This window comes from Augochlora pura, chromosome 9, assembly GCF_028453695.1.
Source record: "Augochlora pura isolate Apur16 chromosome 9, APUR_v2.2.1, whole genome shotgun sequence".
Lineage (NCBI taxonomy): Eukaryota > Metazoa > Arthropoda > Insecta > Hymenoptera > Halictidae > Augochlora > Augochlora pura.
The window spans coordinates 4,164,144-4,183,856 of NC_135780.1; the positions used below are offsets into that span (position 1 = coordinate 4,164,144).

The 19,713-nt window shown below is 44.2% G+C and overlaps 1 protein-coding gene across 2 annotated transcripts in view; it reads right to left on the bottom strand.

The window, feature by feature from the left end:
* Nucleotides 1–6: 6 nt before the first annotated feature.
* Nucleotides 7–19,713, bottom strand: part of LOC144475042 (inactive dipeptidyl peptidase 10) — a 176,873-nt gene continuing 157,166 nt past the window's right edge. For both annotated transcript variants that reach the window (XM_078190566.1, XM_078190564.1), the window contains exons 5-13: nt 9,198–9,272; nt 8,539–8,591; nt 7,744–8,301; nt 6,913–7,231; nt 6,674–6,852; nt 6,380–6,602; nt 5,656–6,100; nt 4,831–5,036; nt 7–4,353 (exon numbers count right to left, since the gene is read on the bottom strand). In XM_078190566.1, the coding sequence (XP_078046692.1) occupies nt 4,252–4,353; nt 4,831–5,036; nt 5,656–6,100; nt 6,380–6,602; nt 6,674–6,852; nt 6,913–7,231; nt 7,744–8,301; nt 8,539–8,591; nt 9,198–9,272 (2,160 nt within the window). In that variant the 3' untranslated portion in view covers nt 7–4,251. The remainder of the gene's footprint in view (nt 4,354–4,830; nt 5,037–5,655; nt 6,101–6,379; nt 6,603–6,673; nt 6,853–6,912; nt 7,232–7,743; nt 8,302–8,538; nt 8,592–9,197; nt 9,273–19,713) is intronic.

A 19,713-nucleotide genomic window follows, 5' to 3' on the forward strand; every position in this document is an offset into this window, starting at 1 on the left:
AAAACTACCCTCTTATTTAACTCATTTAATTCTTGTACTCTTATTTAACTCCTATTCCTAACAATCATCTTTAAAAATAGTTATTTTGCATAACAATTTGCTCATCGCATACAAATGAAAGTACACTACTTAATTGGTGTGGACGACGAAGAAATTCATCAGCAAAAATGAAGCAGACCCACGAAAAACTTACCTCAATTAACCGCGCGTGTACCTGTGCGGCAAACGAAATAACAACATTATGGAAGAAACGGAACGCGCTTCGGTGTTGGCGAACATCGCGGCCGGTACGCCATCGAGCGAATCAGTGTTTCCCAGAGTTAAGGACACGCCGAAGTCGAACTGAATCTGAGAGCTGCGGAGTTCGAACGCTGGTAGATAAGGCAATGTCTCTTTGGAAAGTAGTCCCCCGAGCCCCTAAGGAGCTTTAAATGCGAGGCCCGGATCGATTTAAGTGGCGAAAGATGAGCCTGTCTCTTAGCACGAACGACAGTCCAACGTGACCATTATTCTCTATCAGAGTAAAATCATCCTAGACCCTAAACCTGGATTCCGGATCTCTTCGCCACGCGCCACTCTTTTTGTACTGTCTACGGTCAAGCACGTGATCTCTCCATCCAACGATCTGCCACGTTCGCGCGTCGATCATCCTCCACGAGATCGCCGATCGATAATACGCTTATTTTTTTCGCCTCGCTCCGTTCGACTTTCCGCCGTTCTCGCTTTTTTCCTACGCTAGCATTCGCTTCCTCTCGGTTCTCCTCTGTTCCCGATGCTCGTGGAGGCCACGCACAGCGTATGACAAGGACGAACCCGCCGTCGCGACGGTCACTCATCTAAGACTCATTAAATATTATTAGGTAATTTCTTCATCTTCTCCGTTTCTATTTATTATCGTTTGATTAGTTGCACTAGCCTTGATTGTCGGCATTTAAGGGCTGCTGGGCAGGCAGCGATTATGGCGACGTGCGACTCTCTTCGTTCGAGCGCGACTCTGCCGCGATCGATCGTGGCTCCGACTCGGTATCTCCTTGATAAATCAATAAATCGATATATAATGTCAGGCTCATTGATTTTAGTAATTTCTTCGATTTTAGATAACTGTTGACAATGTTCAACTTTGGAGGGTTGGACCACTGACGTTTAAAGACGATCGTATCGAACACAGATTTTTTTTAAAGTAATCGTAACGATTAATATTTCCTACAGCAATTTTTATATATATGAAATTAAATTAACCATCCTCGAGATTAGACAATTTCCAATATTTACAATCTACGAAATTTTTTAACGTTCCCGTGAACTCTGAATTTTTTAGTAATAAATAAGCAGATTGCGGATCTTTATGTGAAATAAAATGTATCTACGTCAACTGCGAGAGAACGCAAAATTTCTCTATACAATAATGTTAATGAATTAAAACTAAAACATTATGCTTGAAATATTTTCAACCCTTCACAGGACTCATTTTTACTACGAACGCATAAAGTCCGCAGTCTGGCAATCAATAATTAAAAAGATAATGGATCGTTGGATTTTGATCCATTGATAGATGATGGATTTGTTAGATAGATCGTTGCCGGCCACGATCGACCGCATCCGAGCGAACATCACGAAAGTCCCGAACGATCTAGCTGATCCTACTTAATCAGAGCGCTCTCGAGGACCCTGAAAGCGGTCGACGTTGATCGAGTAAAAGGTATTATGTATACGATAAGGCCCGTTGCCCTTGACGAGGTGCTTGAACGAGCTAAAGTATACGGTGAATCTGAACGTTTTACCCTAAAGCCTCGCGCCACCCCCTTTCGCTCACTTACATCACCCGCGAACATCTGCTTCTTTGTGATTTTCTTGCATCCACTTCTTCGCTTCGTCTCCTTCAATTATCTCTCTCTCTCTCTCTCTCTCTCTCTCTCTCTCTCTTTTCCACATTATAGTACACCTTACGGATATAGTACAACAAACGATCAACGACGAAACGGGAACACATGCGAACCTCGTCGAGGGAACGCGTCCCTACACCAACAGACGTTCTCCAATAGACGTGTATAGATATATACAAATATTCAAGGAATCGAACGGTGTGTGGGGCATGGTGTGGGCTCGCGAGAACAAGATCCTGGCAATAGCGCGAAACAAATCATCACGAGCTCGGTTGCCTTGAAACGTGCGTCGAAGCTCATCTCTTACGTTCAATCATCGCTAAGCTTCAGTTCTAAGGGAGATTTGACTCAAATAACATCAAATAATACAGTCGATGTTATCAGAAATATTTCCGTACAGGTATTTCCGAACCGACCTGTAAAGCTGATCAAACCGTCCTCCAATCGTCAAACAATGCTGTATATAGAAATATTATCAATTTAACTAATTGGGCTCGAACAGCTTCAAATAGTACAATCCATGTCGTTGGATATATTTACACGCGTGCTTTCGAACTGAATCCAACGCGAACCTAGTCAAACTAATCTCAAATGTACATAATTCTTACAAACCTAGTCAAACTATGCTTAAATAGCACCAAACAGTACAATTCACGTCGTTGGATATATTTACACGCGTGTTTCTGAACTGAATCCAACGCGAACCTAGTCAAACTAATCTCAAATATATATAGTTTTTACAAACTTAGTCAAACTATGCTTAAATAGCTCCGAATAATACAATCCACGTCGTTGGATATATTTACACGCGTGTTTTCAAACTGAAACCAACGCGAACCTAGCGAAACTAATTTCAAATATGGATACTTTATACAAACCTAGTCAAACTCGGCTCAAACAACTTTAAACAGTACAATCCACGTTGCAGAACACATTTACACTCCTCTCTAATCGATCGAACCATCCGCAAGCCTAGTTAAACCGTTCTCGAATGTTTATACTTTTAACAAACCCAGTCAAACTCGGTTCAAACAACATCAAACCATCGAACGCTGGATCGATACAATTCCCGCGTAACATTAAAACTGAAGACACACGCCGATCCAAGGAACGTTTCAAGACGATCGAGACCGATCGTAACCGATCCGTCGCCGAACTGCCAGGACCCAGGTCTCTCTCGCTCTCTCGCCGCTTCCATATACGCGTGTTACCTCGCGGTACATTAGACTAGGCGCCAAGCTGTACAACACAAAACTTAGGGCTAAGCGTTCGTATTTAACGGTGTGAATGGTGTCGACAGCCCCCCTGGACGTGTGATCGCATAGGCGTAGCCAGCTCTGTCCCCCGTCGGATGTCGGGCGATATAGGAGGCACCGTGTTAGTGAGGGGAATCAATGAATCCGCGTGCGAGCCGGAGAGCTCTCGAAGCCTGTTTAAACCCGGCGGAGCTTTACGGCTGTGCTTTGAACCACCAAATTGTTGGAACCGGTTGAAAACAGCGAGGAGAGGTCGCGGCAACCCCCGGCAAGCTCTCGACGCTTCTCGGACTAAAGCGAAACTAGAAACTCATCCACGACCTGGTGAACCTTGATATACATATAAAAAACGTGGTGTTTGTCGCGAGCTTGCAAACTCGCGCTAAGCTCGATGCGCTCATCATCGTCCCATCACCGTGATCTATCAACGCGTCCGTTTCTCCCTCTGGAATCCTCTTTGTTCGACGTGTGTGTGTGTCTGCGTCTGTGCGTCCAGTCGGATAATGGAGGTTTTTGGTATACAAAATGTGTGGCGAGCTTGCAAGCTCGCGGGAAGCTCGACGTCCAAGAGTCCCGACGCGGGGCCCATGCGTGGCCGAGCCTGTCCGTTCTCTCCGAGCCGAACGGCGGCGTCGCGTTCCGACCTAGGTTGCCGCGGACGTTCAAGGGGATGGATCGCTGGAACCTGCGTTGTCCGCGGCCGCCCTCACCGGTGGAGCAAACCGAACGACACGGCGTCGTTCGCGCGCGCGCCCGCCGTCCTTTCCCGCAGCGACGTGTGGAATCCGCAGGCTCATGCAGGCGGCGGCTGATATACAACGTTTTTTTCGTTTTTTCTTTTAGATTTCTGCTAACGATATTAATTATACAAACGCTAGGTTCGTCATCCTAGTCCCTAGTATCCACGATCGTTCGTCGAACGAGCGTTCGTTCCCAGCGAGTCCCGGTCCGCTTTCCCGGCTCAGCAGGATGATCAGGGGGACCACCAGGGACGGCCACTCGGCGCAGACTAATCCTGAACGGCGAGCCTTCCTGACGAGCATCCACGGACGTCCCGGATGCGTCGGAAGTAGGCGAGCTAGAGACAACGAGGGAGTATCCGGCTTGAGGCACTAGGACGCGTCCAGGGAGAGGCACTCGGCGAGGAAGTCCTCCATGGAACGATAAGCGTGCTCCAACACGCCTGTTAAGGCGTGGTCTTCGTCCGCGTAACTCTGCGGACAGAATCGTAGGTGATTTTCATGTGCGCGGAGCGAAACGTCAAAACGTTGTGATCTAAAATATCTTTGTTCTTTTCAAAGGTGCATTAAATGTTTCGAGGACAAAGTTGAATGATAAAATGGGGTTCGCGGGATATCAAAAACATTTTTGCTTTTGTGTCGTTTTGTTTTGGAGATATCAGGGTCTTCTTCATTTTTAAAATGAAACCACTCTTTTTTAAACACTCACGATGACGGTAGCTTTCGTTAGTAATTAGTCAATATTATTTAAGGTTACGGGCAGAGAAAAGGATGAAATTAAGATGTGGAAGAAGAGTATATTTGTCATCAGTGAGACTTGTTCTTTGATACTGCTGAATACCAATTGCTAACCGATTAGGTTAATTTATTCCCGATTGATTTATCCTGCCATGATTACTATAGTGTCTTCGAGATTCTATAGTCTGAATGATCAGTTCGAGTTTCACGTACCTGGTACCTAAAGATGATTCCCGCTTCGGACAGAGCCTTAGCGAAGGCGACGCCGTGCGTGTAAGGCGCTGTGAGGTCAGCTAGACCATGAAGAAGGTAGAGGCTGTGGCTCGGCACCAGCCTGGCTCGTTGAGTCAGGTCTGCCTCCACGTAACCCTTGTAATTATCGGCTGGAGCGCCGAGAACTCGCTCCGTGAACGCGGAATCTGTGATCAAAGACTCAAGGTGAACACCTGTTCGATATCAACAACCGATGTCAGAACATTGGACCATTGGGAAAGTTCATTCTATTGTCTCTCGTTTTAATGTAACCATGATCGGTGCATAGCAATCACTGCATCTTACAGATAAGAGACCTGTCAGTCGGCTTTAAACATTTCTGTTATTATAGGCTAATTAAATCTACTGATGCTTTTATATTTTCATGACATCAGCATTACACAATACTTATTTCATTTATTTTAATTTTATATGTATCATTAATCTCGGAAGATATCTAATATTTAAAGGAGTTGTATAATAATATTCGAGCCTATAGTAGCTCAATATTACATTTCAATTTCTATCTTCATTTCATTTATTTTATTAACCCTGCAAGCTGACTAATATTTAAAAAATTATATAATAATATTAGAGCCTACTATAGCTCAATATTAAATTTCAGTTCCACCTTCATTTTATTTATTTTGTCAATCCTGCAAGGCATCTAACATTAAAAAAATTATATAATAATATTGAAGCTTAGAGTAACTCGACAATTAGTTAATAACAAACGAACTTTCCCAAGGATCCAATGCTAACAGAGACTGCCGTCCGTGGACTCACTGTAATAGAGCCAATCCGCTATAGGATTCACAGCGACGCCGCATTTGAACACGTTCTCCTGGTTGCCCAGCACCATGGCGGTCACGTATCCGCCGTACCCCCATCCCCACACCCCGACCCTGGTCACGTCGAGGTACTTCAAGGTCTTCAGCAGGTGTTTCAGCACTGTCAGCTGATCCTGTACCTCGACGCCGCCGATCTTCCTGAAGAGGTCCCTCTTCCCCTGGCCTCTGGCGCCACGTACGTCCAGTCTGACGTAGACGACGTCGTTGTGGCTGGACATGTAGGTGCCCCAGTCGATCTTGAAGCGGTCCGTGACCGCCTCGCTGCCTGGCCGGCCGTTCACTTCGACCAGGACCGGGAAAGCAGCATCCCTGAGCTCCTCTCGCCACGAGGGCGGCAGCAGGAGTTGAACTTGCGCCTTCCAGCCCTGGGGCAGCGGTACCTGGGCAGGATAATTATCGTTTAATACCTGGACTTGAAAACTGGCTTTTATGGTTGTTTATAAACGCTAGAAATTTTTTTAGAGACTTTGAGGTTATATTGGACGAGGAGCGCAAGAGTGAATCATATTTTAATCGGAAATATTTGCGGGAGCTATGTCATGTTTAGTCTCATTTTAATTAGAAAAATATCAGCAATATGTTAAACAAAAATTCAGTTTTAAAATGTTGAAATTGAAATAGTTATATCTTCGATTATTCATAAAAAAGTATTTAGCTACCTCGAAGCTCCTGCGAGTCGGCAGCGCCAGCTGAGACAGCTTGTCCCCGCGCTGGAGCCTGGTGTCGTAGAGCAGGCGCATCATCTTGTGGGAACTCATCATGTGGATGCCTGCCAGAGGAAGGCCGGGGCCTTCGCAGTGCAGGACGTAGTAACCTTGACCACTGTCACTGACTGGCGGACTGACAGATGCGCTGAAGTGGGTGCAGTTGGTGTAGTAGAATCTGCGGCAACAAGTGCGTTAACATCGACGATGCAATAGCTTGTTATCTGCCGCTATGATCTAGCTACCCACCTGCTGCTCCAGAGAACCTCGCCCAGGTCGCAGGTCACGCATAACGGCTCCAGGCGGCGAGGATCGTCGGCAGTGGGATCGCGCACCACGTACAGGTGTCTCTGACCCGGCCTCCTCTCCCTGGTGCCTAAATAGTAGACCAGGTGGGCCTTCGTGTCCCAGGCTAGGATCTCGCTCACCTGATAAACAATCAGCAAGATAAACACTGATTCGACGAGAAGATCGATCGAGTCTCTCACCTCGTAGCGACCGTGAGAGAGCACCGCTATCCTCTGCTGCGTGAGGGTCACGTGCTTGATGTGAGTGAAGTGTTCCTTGTCGCCTTCCTGAACGGTGGCTAACAGCAAGAAACTGTCGCCATCCGGAGCGAACAACGGGTGAGGCTGGGCGTCCAGCCATTGTCCCTCCGGTGCTCTCTCCGAATGAGTCTCCTCGCATTCCCATGATGGTGCGCGGCAGGCAGACACCAAGGAAAGGTTCTGGGACCTCGTCATCCAGACCACTGCCACCTGGCTCGAGTCTTCGCCAACCCAGCCGGCTGATATTAGATAGTATTCTCTGCAATTATGTTAGGTGCTTTATGTCACTTTCCTGGAACTTTGGTATTAATGGTTGTGGTTGAGAAAGGTTTGCAGAGTCTCGGATTTAGATTTGGAGGGTCTGGGGTTGAACATTGGAGCTCCGGATTTAGAGACTTTGAATTTGAAATATTTGAAGGGGTTTGAGAAATTGGACTTGGAGCTGTTGTATTTGGAATATTTGAAGAGGCTCTGAAGAGGCTTTGAACTTGAAGACTTCGAAATTGAAGGTTTTGGATTCGAAGGATTTGAATTTGAAGGCTTTGAACTCAATGGCTCCGAATTTCAAGGCACTGAATTTCAAGGCTTTGAAGTTGAAGGCTTTGAATTTCGAAACTCTGGACTCCATGGTTCCAAATTTGAAGGCTTTGGTCTCCACAGTTCCGAATTTGAAAGCTTCGTTTTGGAAAGCTTTGGACTCAATATCTCTGAACTCGAAGGCGCTGGACTTGTACTCCAAAAAAAAAACGACCAAGTTCAAGTGACGCTTACTGCCCATCCAAGACAGGCGGCGGCTTCAGCCTGATCCTGACCCCGAAGGTGGAGTTCACGATACCGCTGCCATTCGAGTTGGTCGAATTCGTCAGCTCCATCAGCCAGAGATCGACCTCCGGATTGTTGGAGCCGGGGGTTGGGTACCTGACGGACTTCGAGGGCGGGAAGGTGCCTCTCCTGGTCGCAGAGAGCGGACTGGAGCTGGACCCGTCCTGACCTGGCTGCGTGCCGAACCAGGGGAACTCCAAGGCAGTGACCTTAGAATCGTTGAACGAGGCGAACAACAGATGCGTGCCGTCCGGGCTCGGCCAGGTAGCTTCCGGTCGCGGCATCACCTCCTCCTGGTACAACCAATCCGGCACGCCGTTGTAGACCACGCCGGGAACACCTGTGTCGGTCAGTCGGGCGTCCTCGGACGCGGACGGCGCCATTCTCACGTAGATGTCGTTGTCGGATATCATCAGGAGACCGGACGTGTTGCCCAACCAGACGGCGTGCTGCAACCGCGTCTGCTGCATCCTCCGTGACGTGTGCAAACGGAGCGGCGTGTGGTGGCTGCAGACATATTGGAAACGCTGTAGATCGGAGACAATTTATTGGGCTGCTCGATGGTTGAACACGATCTTGCCGTTTCGATCACAGAAGAGAAAAATCGAGTGCCAAGAAGCACGTCGAGATCGCTGTTCAATGGTAATTAATATTATATATGTCCAAAGTAACTTTATACGATCAAAGTTACTTGTCCAAGTAACGTTAACACTTCATATCCTGGTAATATATTTCAATACTCACTCGTTCGTGACGTCGTAGACTGTATAGAATGCACTGAAAGTATTTCTGAACACCTGAAAAGATGAAGATCTATTACTAAAAGCTCGAGATACCATAATAGATATAAGAATAATTTACTAAATCACAATCCTACAAGTTAAACTCCTACGAAACTATTTATATTAAGCTGTCCAGGACTCAATGCCACTTGTGACCCAATTAATTTCTCAACGTACAAAGATTAGTAAATTCGTCCACGAAGGATTAAAATTATAATTCTATACATACAGGATGATTCAGAAGCAGCTTTAAGGATCAAATTATTCATCGTTCTACGAAAGCGTTCGCAATAAGTCTTCCAGATTTTAATATCTCCTGTGAAACGATTTAATTCTTGCAATACAAGAATCGTAAAATTCTTTCGTCTTTAAAGGATCAAAATGAAAAGTGTAGGTGCTCTAAAACAATTTATTCGAATGGTGATCCGAAGAAAGTCGACCGCGATCCAGTGAAATTTCCCGAAGCAGGAAGTTTTCGGTTCACCCTAACTTTCGCTCGACGTTAAACCGGCCGAGTCCTTTAGCAGTTCCTGAGTCAGCCGGGCCAGAATAATCCGTCGGTTCGACGCAATCATCGTTAAGTGGTCTAACGAAGGCCGTTCTACCGGCAGCATTACTCACCGGCTTGACATTGTGCTTGAACAACACGTAACGTAGGTCGGCGCTGCACTGGTAGCCTTGAACGTTCAGCTGTCTCTGAAAATAAAGTCGCAGGAGATTTACGGTTTCGTATGTTTTCTTCGTGGGGCTGGTCGGGGCGCGAATTTTGCTTTCGATTCAAAGGCTTTGGATTCTATGCCTCTTAATTTGAAGGCTTTGAATTCGAATGCTTTCATTTTGATGGCTTTGAATTCGAAAGCGTCGAATTTGAAGGTTTCATATTTGAAAGCTTTGGATTTAATGGCTTCGAATTTGAAGCTTTCTTATTTGAAAGCTTTGGATTTGAAGGCTTTGAATTCTATGCCTTTAAATTTGACGGCTTTGAATTCGAAGGCTTTTATTTTGATGGCTTTGAATTTAAAGATTTTGAATTTGAAAGCTTCAAATTTGAAAGCTTTGAATTTGAAGGCCTTGGATTCTATGCCTCCAAATTTCAAGGCTTCGAATTCGAAGGCTTTGAAGTTGAAAGCTTTGAATTTAAAAACTATGAATTTTAAGGATTTGAATTTGATGGCTTTGAAGTTGAAGGCTTTGAATTCAAAAGCTTTGAATTTAAAAACTATGAATTTTATGGCTTTGAATTTGATGGCTTTGAAATTGAAGGCTTTGAATTCAAAAGCTTTGAATTTAAAAACTATGAATTTTAAGGCTTTGAATTTGATGGCTTTGAATTTTAAGTCTTTGAATTTTAAGTCTTTGAATTCGAAGACGTTGGATTTAAAGGCTTTAAAGTTAATGGCTTTGGACTCCGTGGCTCCGAATGTTCCGGCTAACAGCCCTCCACCCCCGCCGACATCCGGCAAACTCGAGGAATCCCGAGGTTCTGACGCGTTGACAGCGGCCGGCCTGATTTTTCCGCGCGATACCGGACGGCAACTTCGCCTCGGCCCTGAATCGACGATCGCGATACGGGTTCGCGAACACGAACAAGTCGCCGGACGACATCAATCACGGCCCTTTAATTACGCTCGGTCCTGGGACGTTATGAATTACGTTGTTGCGGCACGCGGTAGGCAAACCAGAGATGTTGATCATCGCCGCGCTGCCCGTGGCTCATTACGCATGCATTAAACTCCCGCGAATCCGCTCGCGCCCGGCTACGTGTTCTATTCGAACGATCTTGCTCGTGGCGTCTTCGAATCGTTCGCCTAATGGATTAAAAGCGTCCGCATTTAGGTATCCGTGCGACGATGAACGCTGCCGTTCATCACGTCGTTCTCACCGAACCGCGATCCGTTATCGCTAAACCGTGGATGTTTACGCGAAATTAGCCGCTTCTGGCTGTGATTTGTGCGCGTCGAGTCGACGGCAATTTCGGTTTTTGTACCAGTATCCTCATTGCGGCGTGTTTGGCCTCGAAGACCTTAAAATTGGAAGCTTCAAATTTGAAAGCTTTGGATTCTATGCCTTTGAATTTGAAGGCTTTGAGTTTTATGGCTTTGAATTTAAAGGCTTTGAATATGAAGGCTTCGAATTTGAAGGCTTTGACTTTGATGGTTTTGAATTCGATGGCTTTGAGTTTGATGGCTTTGCATTCGAATGCTTTGAATTTACAGACTTTGAATTTGAAAGCTTTAGATTCGAAGGCTTTGGATTCTATGCCTGTAAATTTGAAGGCTTTGAATTTGTTGGCTTCGAATTTGAAGGCTTCAAATTTTAAAGCTTTGGATTCGAGGGCTTCGGATTCTATGCCTCTAAATTTGATGGCTTTGAATTCGAAGGTTTTTAATTTCATGGCTTTGAATTCGAAGGTTTTTAATTTCATGGCTTTAAATTTGAAAGCTTTGAATTCGAAGGCTTTTAATTTGATGGCTTTGAAGTTGAAGGCTTTAAATTCGAAGCCTTTGAATTCAAAGACGTTGAATTTAAAGTCTTTAAAGTTGATGGCTTTGGACTCCGTGGCTCCGAATTCGAAGGCTTTGGACTCCGCGGCACCGAATTTGAAGGCTTTGAATCGCGTTCCGTTATCACTAAACCGTTTTACGCGAAATTAGCCGCTTCTGGCCGTGATTTGTGCGCGCCGAGTCGCCGGCAATTTCGGTTTTTGTATTATCACCCCCATTGTGGCGTGTTTAGCTCGCGACCTGCTGCTCACGGTGATTAATATTTAGTTTAACGAGTTTGCACGGCGTAGCTCATGTTTGATCGGATAGCACGTGCGATAGGGTGGCCGCCTGGTGTGTATTTATTTTAGCGTGATCAAATGGGCCTGTTGCTTCGCGTTAGGCGATGCTTTTCTTCCGTAGGAACAACCGACACTTGTGTTCGTTTGAAACAGTTGGTGATATCGTGTACCATTATGGTTATACTGTACATTTATTTATATTTACGAGAGGAAGTTTATAGACTCGTACATAGTTAACTCCTTGAACTGCAATTAGTTTCGTTTTTAATAATTTTCCTAAAAGAAGGAATTTTGTTTCTTGTACGTCGTCTTCTATTAGTCAGAGATTTTAATAACAGGCGAAATGATCTTTATTTCAATTTAATATAAATATATGAATATTTATATTTATTAGGTTATGCACGAAATCTTTATCGCGAGCCTGTCACGTTATTACAGTGCAAAAAGGTTAATAGTAATCAGTGACATTTTTATTTTATATTCTGCCATCGAAAAAGGAAAATAAACCGTGTCAGATTCACGATACAAATGAAACGTAATAATTTGTTGCAATTTAATAAAATATAGCTATCTGATATACTCCGATCGCTCTGCAAGTATTATTCCAGGAATATCACGATGTCCACTTTCTATTTCACATTCACCTGCGAAGATGATGTATGAATTAAAATTAACACCGATCGATAATGATAAAAAATATTCATCACCAATTCTGCTTCGATAATACCGAATGCAATGTGAAAAATTAAAACCGGCGCTAATCGAGCGATCGCAAATGTTATATATTATTCTGTAACAATTAAAATCGCCGGTATTCGAAAAATACCCTGGAAACGTGCGACACGATGTAAAATTTACATCTACCGGGTGAAGAAAAACGTTCGGAACAGACCGTTAATGGCGGCACGGTTATTTTTCCGCGAGTTCGAAGGATTTAAAGGATTTAAAGGATCCGCGGGACGCAGAATTCGCCGGGGAGGGGAGGGACGGTTTCTCTTTCGTATGGGACGGGGCGGAAAGGGATCAGCGGATGCTCTCTAGCGCGATATTAACGCGGCCAGTGGATATGCACGGAATTGAGCAGGCACCAGTCGATATTTGTTTCCGAAAGGACGGCGAGACGGGCGCGGCGTGTCCTGTCGGACTCGGCCAGATCGGATCAATGCGGTGTGTTCGTTCATCTGTACCCTGTCTGGCCAGTCCACGAAGAAATAGAAACGGCAGTTTTCGAGCACTTTCAGCGGCAACTGTTCGATTTTCCAGTTATCGCGGTGTTCCTTCCGTTCCGAGCCGACCGGATTACCCGATTTTTATTGCCGCGGCGTTCTGATTTATTCTTCAACGCTTCGGCCGCCTTTTACCGTTCGCTCGCGCTCTAAAACTAGTTTTTATCGCGATCTGCTATTGTTATCCACTATTATCTATCATTATTTTCTAATTTTACTAGGATCCATTCGGAGTTGAACTTCCTGTTTTAAATTGATTAAATAAGATACTTTTATTTTCTCAGAATACCTTTAAACATTTTTTTATAAAGTAAAACACTTCCTACAGTTTTAAATGCCTTTATTTTATATAGTATTATTTTGGAAAGTTTCATAGTAACACAATTTTAAGCCGTATTTTTGAAATTCCCCAATTTTGCTGGGATCCATTGCAAATTAAGTTTTCAGCTGTAATTTGATTAAATAGGACACTCTGATTTACCGAGAATATCTTTAAACACTATTTTGCACAGTAAAATAATTCCCAAGCTTTTAAATATTTTTATTTTACATAGTATTATTGTGGACAGTTTCATAGTAGCAGAATTTTAATTCTTGTTTTTGAAATTATTCAAACTTATCCCTGGACACGAATTATTCTTGAATCTCCATCGCATATCGATATAAATAAATCATCTGACAAATATATTATCAGGACCTTGAACAAGTTCTCGCTGTTTTGCTTCCCGAAATAAAAGCTTTATTTAAAATACAACGTTCAAAATCAGTTCATTCAAAGTATTGATAGTGACCACTTTCTCCTATCTTTCTGACAGTAAAAGAATTCCGCATCGTTCAAAAACAATTCGTCTTTTCAGGCAATCCGTGAATCGATCCGTTTGAACCAGCAGAATCATCCTGCTCCATTAGAACAGAGCATTATTCGGGTCATTTCCGCGTTGTCTCTATTGTCGCAAAAAAACAAAAAAAAAAAAAAAAGAAATATGGAAGCGCGTCGACGAAGGGTGAAAATTATTCCGTGTCTATTAAGCCGCGCGAAATTCCTCGGTCGAGGCCATCCCCGGCAATTCCGGTGCTTTCTGTTTGCCCGGTCTATCGTTTTTCGGGGGCTGTCGTTGCTCCGGGGCACGAATCGCTCCATCGAGCAGAAAATGCAATATTCGGCCCCGGGGAGGGGGGGGGGGGGCGGGGGCACAGAAGGGTGGTGGGAGGTAGGGCGAGCAGAGGAATGACCCCCTTTCTCTTGAATAAACCGGAGAATACCTCGAACTTTGCCTTATATACGGGCCACACTCTTTGTTTTATGGCGTGCCGCGGGCTACGCTCGCCTCCTTGATAGATAAGGCTCCGAGGGACGGCCGTTTGATACCGGGGTTAAGCCTGTTTATTGCCCCCCTCCACTCCTCATCCCCCACCACCCCACCCCTCACACTTCCCCGCACTTCTGCCCGGCTGGATTTTTCATTTGCATTCCGTTTCGGATAATCTTTCGATGCGCCAAAGTTATGCGAACTATTGTTCGGATCGCCGATAAGGGATGAAGGTTTAACGAATTACAATTTTCCACGTTGTTACGTTTTACCGTCAACTATATCGGTTGTTAGAGACAGTTGTAATTGTTCGTTAAACTTTGTTTATTGGTTAATACTTTGATTGATCGAACACGAATTTATCCAGACCGAAATTCGTTAACTCGGCTTTCCGCTAATCTCCGTTGGCGTTAAAGATGGAATTGTTCGGTTCGACGACGAGCGAGATCGCAGATCGTTCTCCGGTTATTTAGACTGATATTATTACGCAAAGCCACCTGACCGTTCACCGATTATCCCCACCTGGCGTTCCCTTGGAAATAAGTGCTACTCTTTATGACACCTACGGCTATTTATAAGCCGAATAGTAGGAGTGCTAGATAGGTCGAAGTGAACTTCTATTTATGTTCTTGAACTTTCAACCCTTTCTGCTCCTACCGGCGTGGTAAACCCCGACGTTATAAATTATTTATGTTACACCGTGCGCGAAGAGACCGCGAGAGCCGAGAGTCCCTGCGGCTTATTTACGGTGTGTTGGTGTTTCGCGCGCGCGAAGATCGGCCAGCGAAAGGCGGTTGAAGTTTCAGTAATCGAGGGGGCGTGGGGGGGCGGGTAAGCTAAATGATGTAACGAGGACGGTGGCCTTGAACCGATTGATAATTCCACCACCACCCCGCGGCTGCCGCTTTATTCAGAGATGCCGGCGATATCGACGCCGCGGAGATGTTTGCAATTAGTTCCATTCATTACCGCTTTCATTACTTCGGAGTGTTTGCGAACTTCGATTCCTCTGGCGACCTTTTCCGTCAATTAATCGCTAATAATTTGCCCCGTCGTTTGAAGCTCGCGACCATTCATCCTTCAAAAGCACCGCTCGTTAAAAGGTCTCAGCCTATTTTGCGATCTGAAAACCGGCGGCATCGAGTGATTTTCTTTTCCGACGAAATCAACGGAATCCGTTTAAAAACGTGCACCACACTGTACAGTACACGGATCCGGCAAATTTTAGTAATTTTCATGCGACGAAATTTCTAAAAATACCTGATCCGTAGACACTTTTTTGTTAACTCTTTATTCTATGCTCATTCGGAGCACGACTTTTGGAAAAAAATCGCGTTACTCGAGCATTTTTCAACGTTTCTCAGCAATGAAAATTATTACGAGTACTACGAGGCATGTGCTTTCAACTCGGTTACTCGTTTTAGATAATTGTTTATCAATTCTCCGTGGAGAAATTTCCAAAAATTTCCAAATATCACGTTTGTCACGGATCGTTAACTAGACATGACCTGGAAGTAAATAAATGACTAAAAATAGATCCGAGAGGCAAGATTATATTTAATATGCCGCGGAATAAAGTCGAGAACGTGTTTTCACGCTGTTTCGTCGGCGGAAGGCGCGACTGGAATCAGGTGAGCAATTGTTTCCATGAGTCGGCGGTGACTTCGCGGTCCAGATCCCGTTTAATTATAATTAATATCGGGTCCTGGCGCGGCTCCGTTCCCCCGCGTTTCATTAATTCCGTCTTGCTGGCCCGGTAATTCCTGAGAATGAGGTTCGCGGCGGCGGCGGCGGCCGTCTACGAATTCCCGCGTTTCCGTTCCGTCGGCCATGTTGGATGGCACGCATGGGAAATGTCGACGCCGCGCCGTCATTTTCACCGCAACCATTTTTTTCACGATTCCCCCCCGTTTCGATGTTTGAGGCATGACGGTAAACAATATGCACGCACGGCGTGCCATCAAAAATACGTTCCATATTTTACGAGCGAGAGAAATTCGTTCTGAAACCTGCCCAATTTCCCATGGGGGAGGGACGCGCCTTTTCCGCGACCATTTCTCTTTCAATTCCGCCGACGCTGGAATTGGTGTCGCGTGGCACTGTAACACGTTTATGACGATTCAATTGCGCTGCCTGTATCGATCGATCGATCTATGAAACACGAAAACGCGTCCCGGTAATATTAATACTATTTGAGAAAGATTCGAGTTCATGGAAGAGATTGAAAGGAAAACGTATCAGGTCCTTGAATAAGTTCTCGCTGTTTCTTAAAAGATAGTATCAGCGTAGTACTCCGTGCATGGAATTTCTAATTTGTAACTCATCGGCAAGAAAGTACCTGAAATTTTTACCTGAAATTTCAGTGTACGATCGTTTACTATAGCGTCAACCACGTGTTTGTTTATTAGTTCCGAAGTTATCTAAAATAAATGTTGCGTGTAAAATAATATCCTAAAATATTTCTTAAATTCCAGTTGTTGCTAAAATATTCTGTTAACAATGTTAGAGCTTCTTTTTTCATTTAATTCTTGTAGTAGAAATAGTTTTCACTGCGGCGTTTCGTTAATAATTCTAGAGCCTCCGCGAATTCTCTGGCAGGGTGGACGCGTCCATTACAGAAATTGCAAATAGCCGGCCATTTCCGCTTATCTGCCGGCTAATTAACGACCCCGCGACACGGTCCACGAAATAATATTTACTTTGAAAAACGGGAACACATTAGAACAGCCGATTAAGCGGTCTAACGAACCAACCGAAATTTAAAGTATTCCGTTCGAAGCGCGGCGAGGCCGCGACAAATCATCCGCCCTGCGACAGAGCTATGCTGATTACAGCAATTTGTTAGGTTCATTAACGAGCCGTCTAATGGACTAATTGCAATATGGATCATAATGCGCGACGTAACCGGGACCGGCCGCGAATTAATTGGCCGAGAAACACGTTTCTAAATTGCGTAACGATCTGCTCGTATGTTGGTTGACATGATGGATCATTGGCGCGCGGCGATCGATTCGACGACTCCGTGTGCCTGATTGGTCGGGTGCCTGATGCCATGAATTATCGCAGACCTTCCGGATCGATCACTGGTAGGACTCAGTCGCGACGTAACTTCGCGAAATTTTCCAATCGGAACATCTCAGACCTCGTGAAAACGAATTACCGAAATTGCCGGACAAACGATTGCAGCGATTTAATTCCTTGTACTCGACTCCTAGGTAAGAAGAAAATTGCAATGGTAGACATTAAAGAGTCCGACACGAATTGATCGAACTGAACGACCGTCGAGTAAAATTTCATTCGTTGATCTCTGTTTATCATCCGACGAAGGAGTCAAATTTGGCTCCGCTCGCAAATCCGGATTACGGTGTCCGAAGCGAACGAGAGCCGTCGGTCATTGGGAGATCGTTAACCGGATGAATGAACCAGTAATTTTATAAGTCCCGACAACCGTTGCCGGTTTTATTGGGACACGCGCGCCGGAAGATTATACAGCGAGGCGGAGATTCACGAGGAGCCGCGCCGAGGATGAGAATGCAACTAGAGCCGCGACAGGTTACGCAGATCGTCTTCGAGCGATCGAGTCTGGATCGTCGGCGCTGGATTCTCGGCGACACGGGGTATTACCGAGGCGTCGTTCAACCGGTCACGGGATCGGAAAACAATATCGCTGTGGTATGCGTGTAATAAACTCCGCGGAAAACACCGACAAAGAACGGAAATTCACGGAAATTATTCCGGAATTTACGGATATTTTCGGGCGGGCGTCGAGTTTTTTTAAAGCAGTTGTCGCCGCGATTCCCGGCGTAATTTCAAATTAATTTCCACGCCCGTGTCACCCCGTTCGATACCGACGATTGCTCGTTACACAGCTTTTATCGGATCGTCGGCGAGATATCGCGACGCGACGGTGAACGCTTTTCGAAAAATTGTTCGCGACACACACACGCCCACGCGCGGCTCGATTCGACGCCGCACCCACCGCTCTCCGAAACAGTTTCGAGAGCTTTTTGTCGGGACCATGGTGCTAGCGTTTCCGGTTTGTTTGCCTTCCACGTCGCGCTTTATCTAATTTTTATCGGCGCCGGACATTCGATACAAATTAATATTCGGCGAAAAATATCGGTAAATTTATTATGTTGCAGTGGTGTGGGTTTAGTAGACTGCGTGGATTATTTGAAAATTGTTTTATTAGTTCGTGGTGCTTTTAACGATCGAGGTGGATGGGATGGTAATTTACTGTTGCTTGTTAATTATTTATTGATTCATGACAGGTTTATTGGATATTGGATGCTAGAATTTTTGTTCCATTAGGTATAGGGATATTTATTCAGATTTTTAGTGATTGTTGTCGTAATGTATGCTTAAATATTAGGTTTTTAATAGTTATAACAATGATAATAATTAATAGCTAATGATGTTAACAAAGGTTAATAATATATTTCTTAACTCACTGTCGGGTTAATTATTTCACCAAAAAGCATAACTCACATTCTGCAAATTAATATCCTCGCGGTTCCTTAAAAAAATAACAAACCTTTCGCGAGAATATAAACCGCAACCGTCCAGAATTTGTTGTTCGCCGCGGTTTCCGTCGAATACTCGACGCGAGAGCGATGAAACTAAGTGAAAAACTGATTTTGAAAAATAACGCCGGAGGCGCAAGGGGCGCGATAGCCGGGTGCACGCTGGCAGTTTTTCAAGATGTCAATCATCGGCGCGTGGGTGGACAAATCTTTTAATCTGGCGTCGAGAGGCTAATATTGGCGGTGAAATCGTTTCGGCGGAACAAATCTTGTCGCGCCGGATAAATCACTGCCCCCGAAAATTGTCGGGAAAATAAAGGTGACTTAACCTAGGCCGTAATCAATTTCATATTTTCATCGCATTAATATTAAAGGATTGTTATCTCAGTTAGCTATTTTACTTATTTTATTCATCGCGATTGATATCTGCTATTTAAAAAATCCTATAATAATACCAGAATAATAGATAACATTTGATTCATAGATAGATTTCTTATTCCATATATTTCATACTCGCGTCGAATGTCACGTTAAATCACAATCGTTCGAAATCAGGATAAATGTTTTATCGTTACTTTCATCATAGAATGCAAGACAGCTGCATTCAGTGCTCTGTAAATCTGTCGTTAAAAATCTGATTTGACGGTATTCAGGGTATACGCACTGTATCGATTTCTAGTTTACACGGTAGTCGAAACGTTCCCAGTAATGTCGTTAATGCGCGATGGAAATCAACAATTGCAATTCCATTTAAACGAATAAATGCTTTCGACAAAATTGCTCGGCCATCAGGTGTACAGGCTGTCCGATAAATCGGGATCAATCTGGATCAAGTTAAATGAAAATTCTACCAATTGCTGATTGATACTGGACACGCCTTTGTTTAGCGTTTGTATATTTTTTGACCAGACTATGTTTCACATGGTGTGGGTTCGGAATTATTTTTTCGAAACCTGATGCTTGTTTTTGTTTCGAGATATTTGTTTTTATGTTTGAAGCTTATTTTTTGGGGTTTCAGAATTATTTTTTGGAATCTGAGATTTATTATGTGCAGTTTGAGATTTATTTTTTGGAGTTTCAGGTTTATTTTCTGGGGTTTGAGATTTATTTCCTGGAGTTTCAGATTTATTTGGTGGAATTTGAGTTCTTTTTTGGAGTTTCAGATTTATTTCCTGGGGTTTCAGATTTATTATTTGGAGTTTGAGATTTATATTTTGGGGTTTCATTTTTATTTTCGGGGGTTTGAGATTTATTTTCTGAAATTTGAGATTTACTTTTTGGAATTTGAGATTT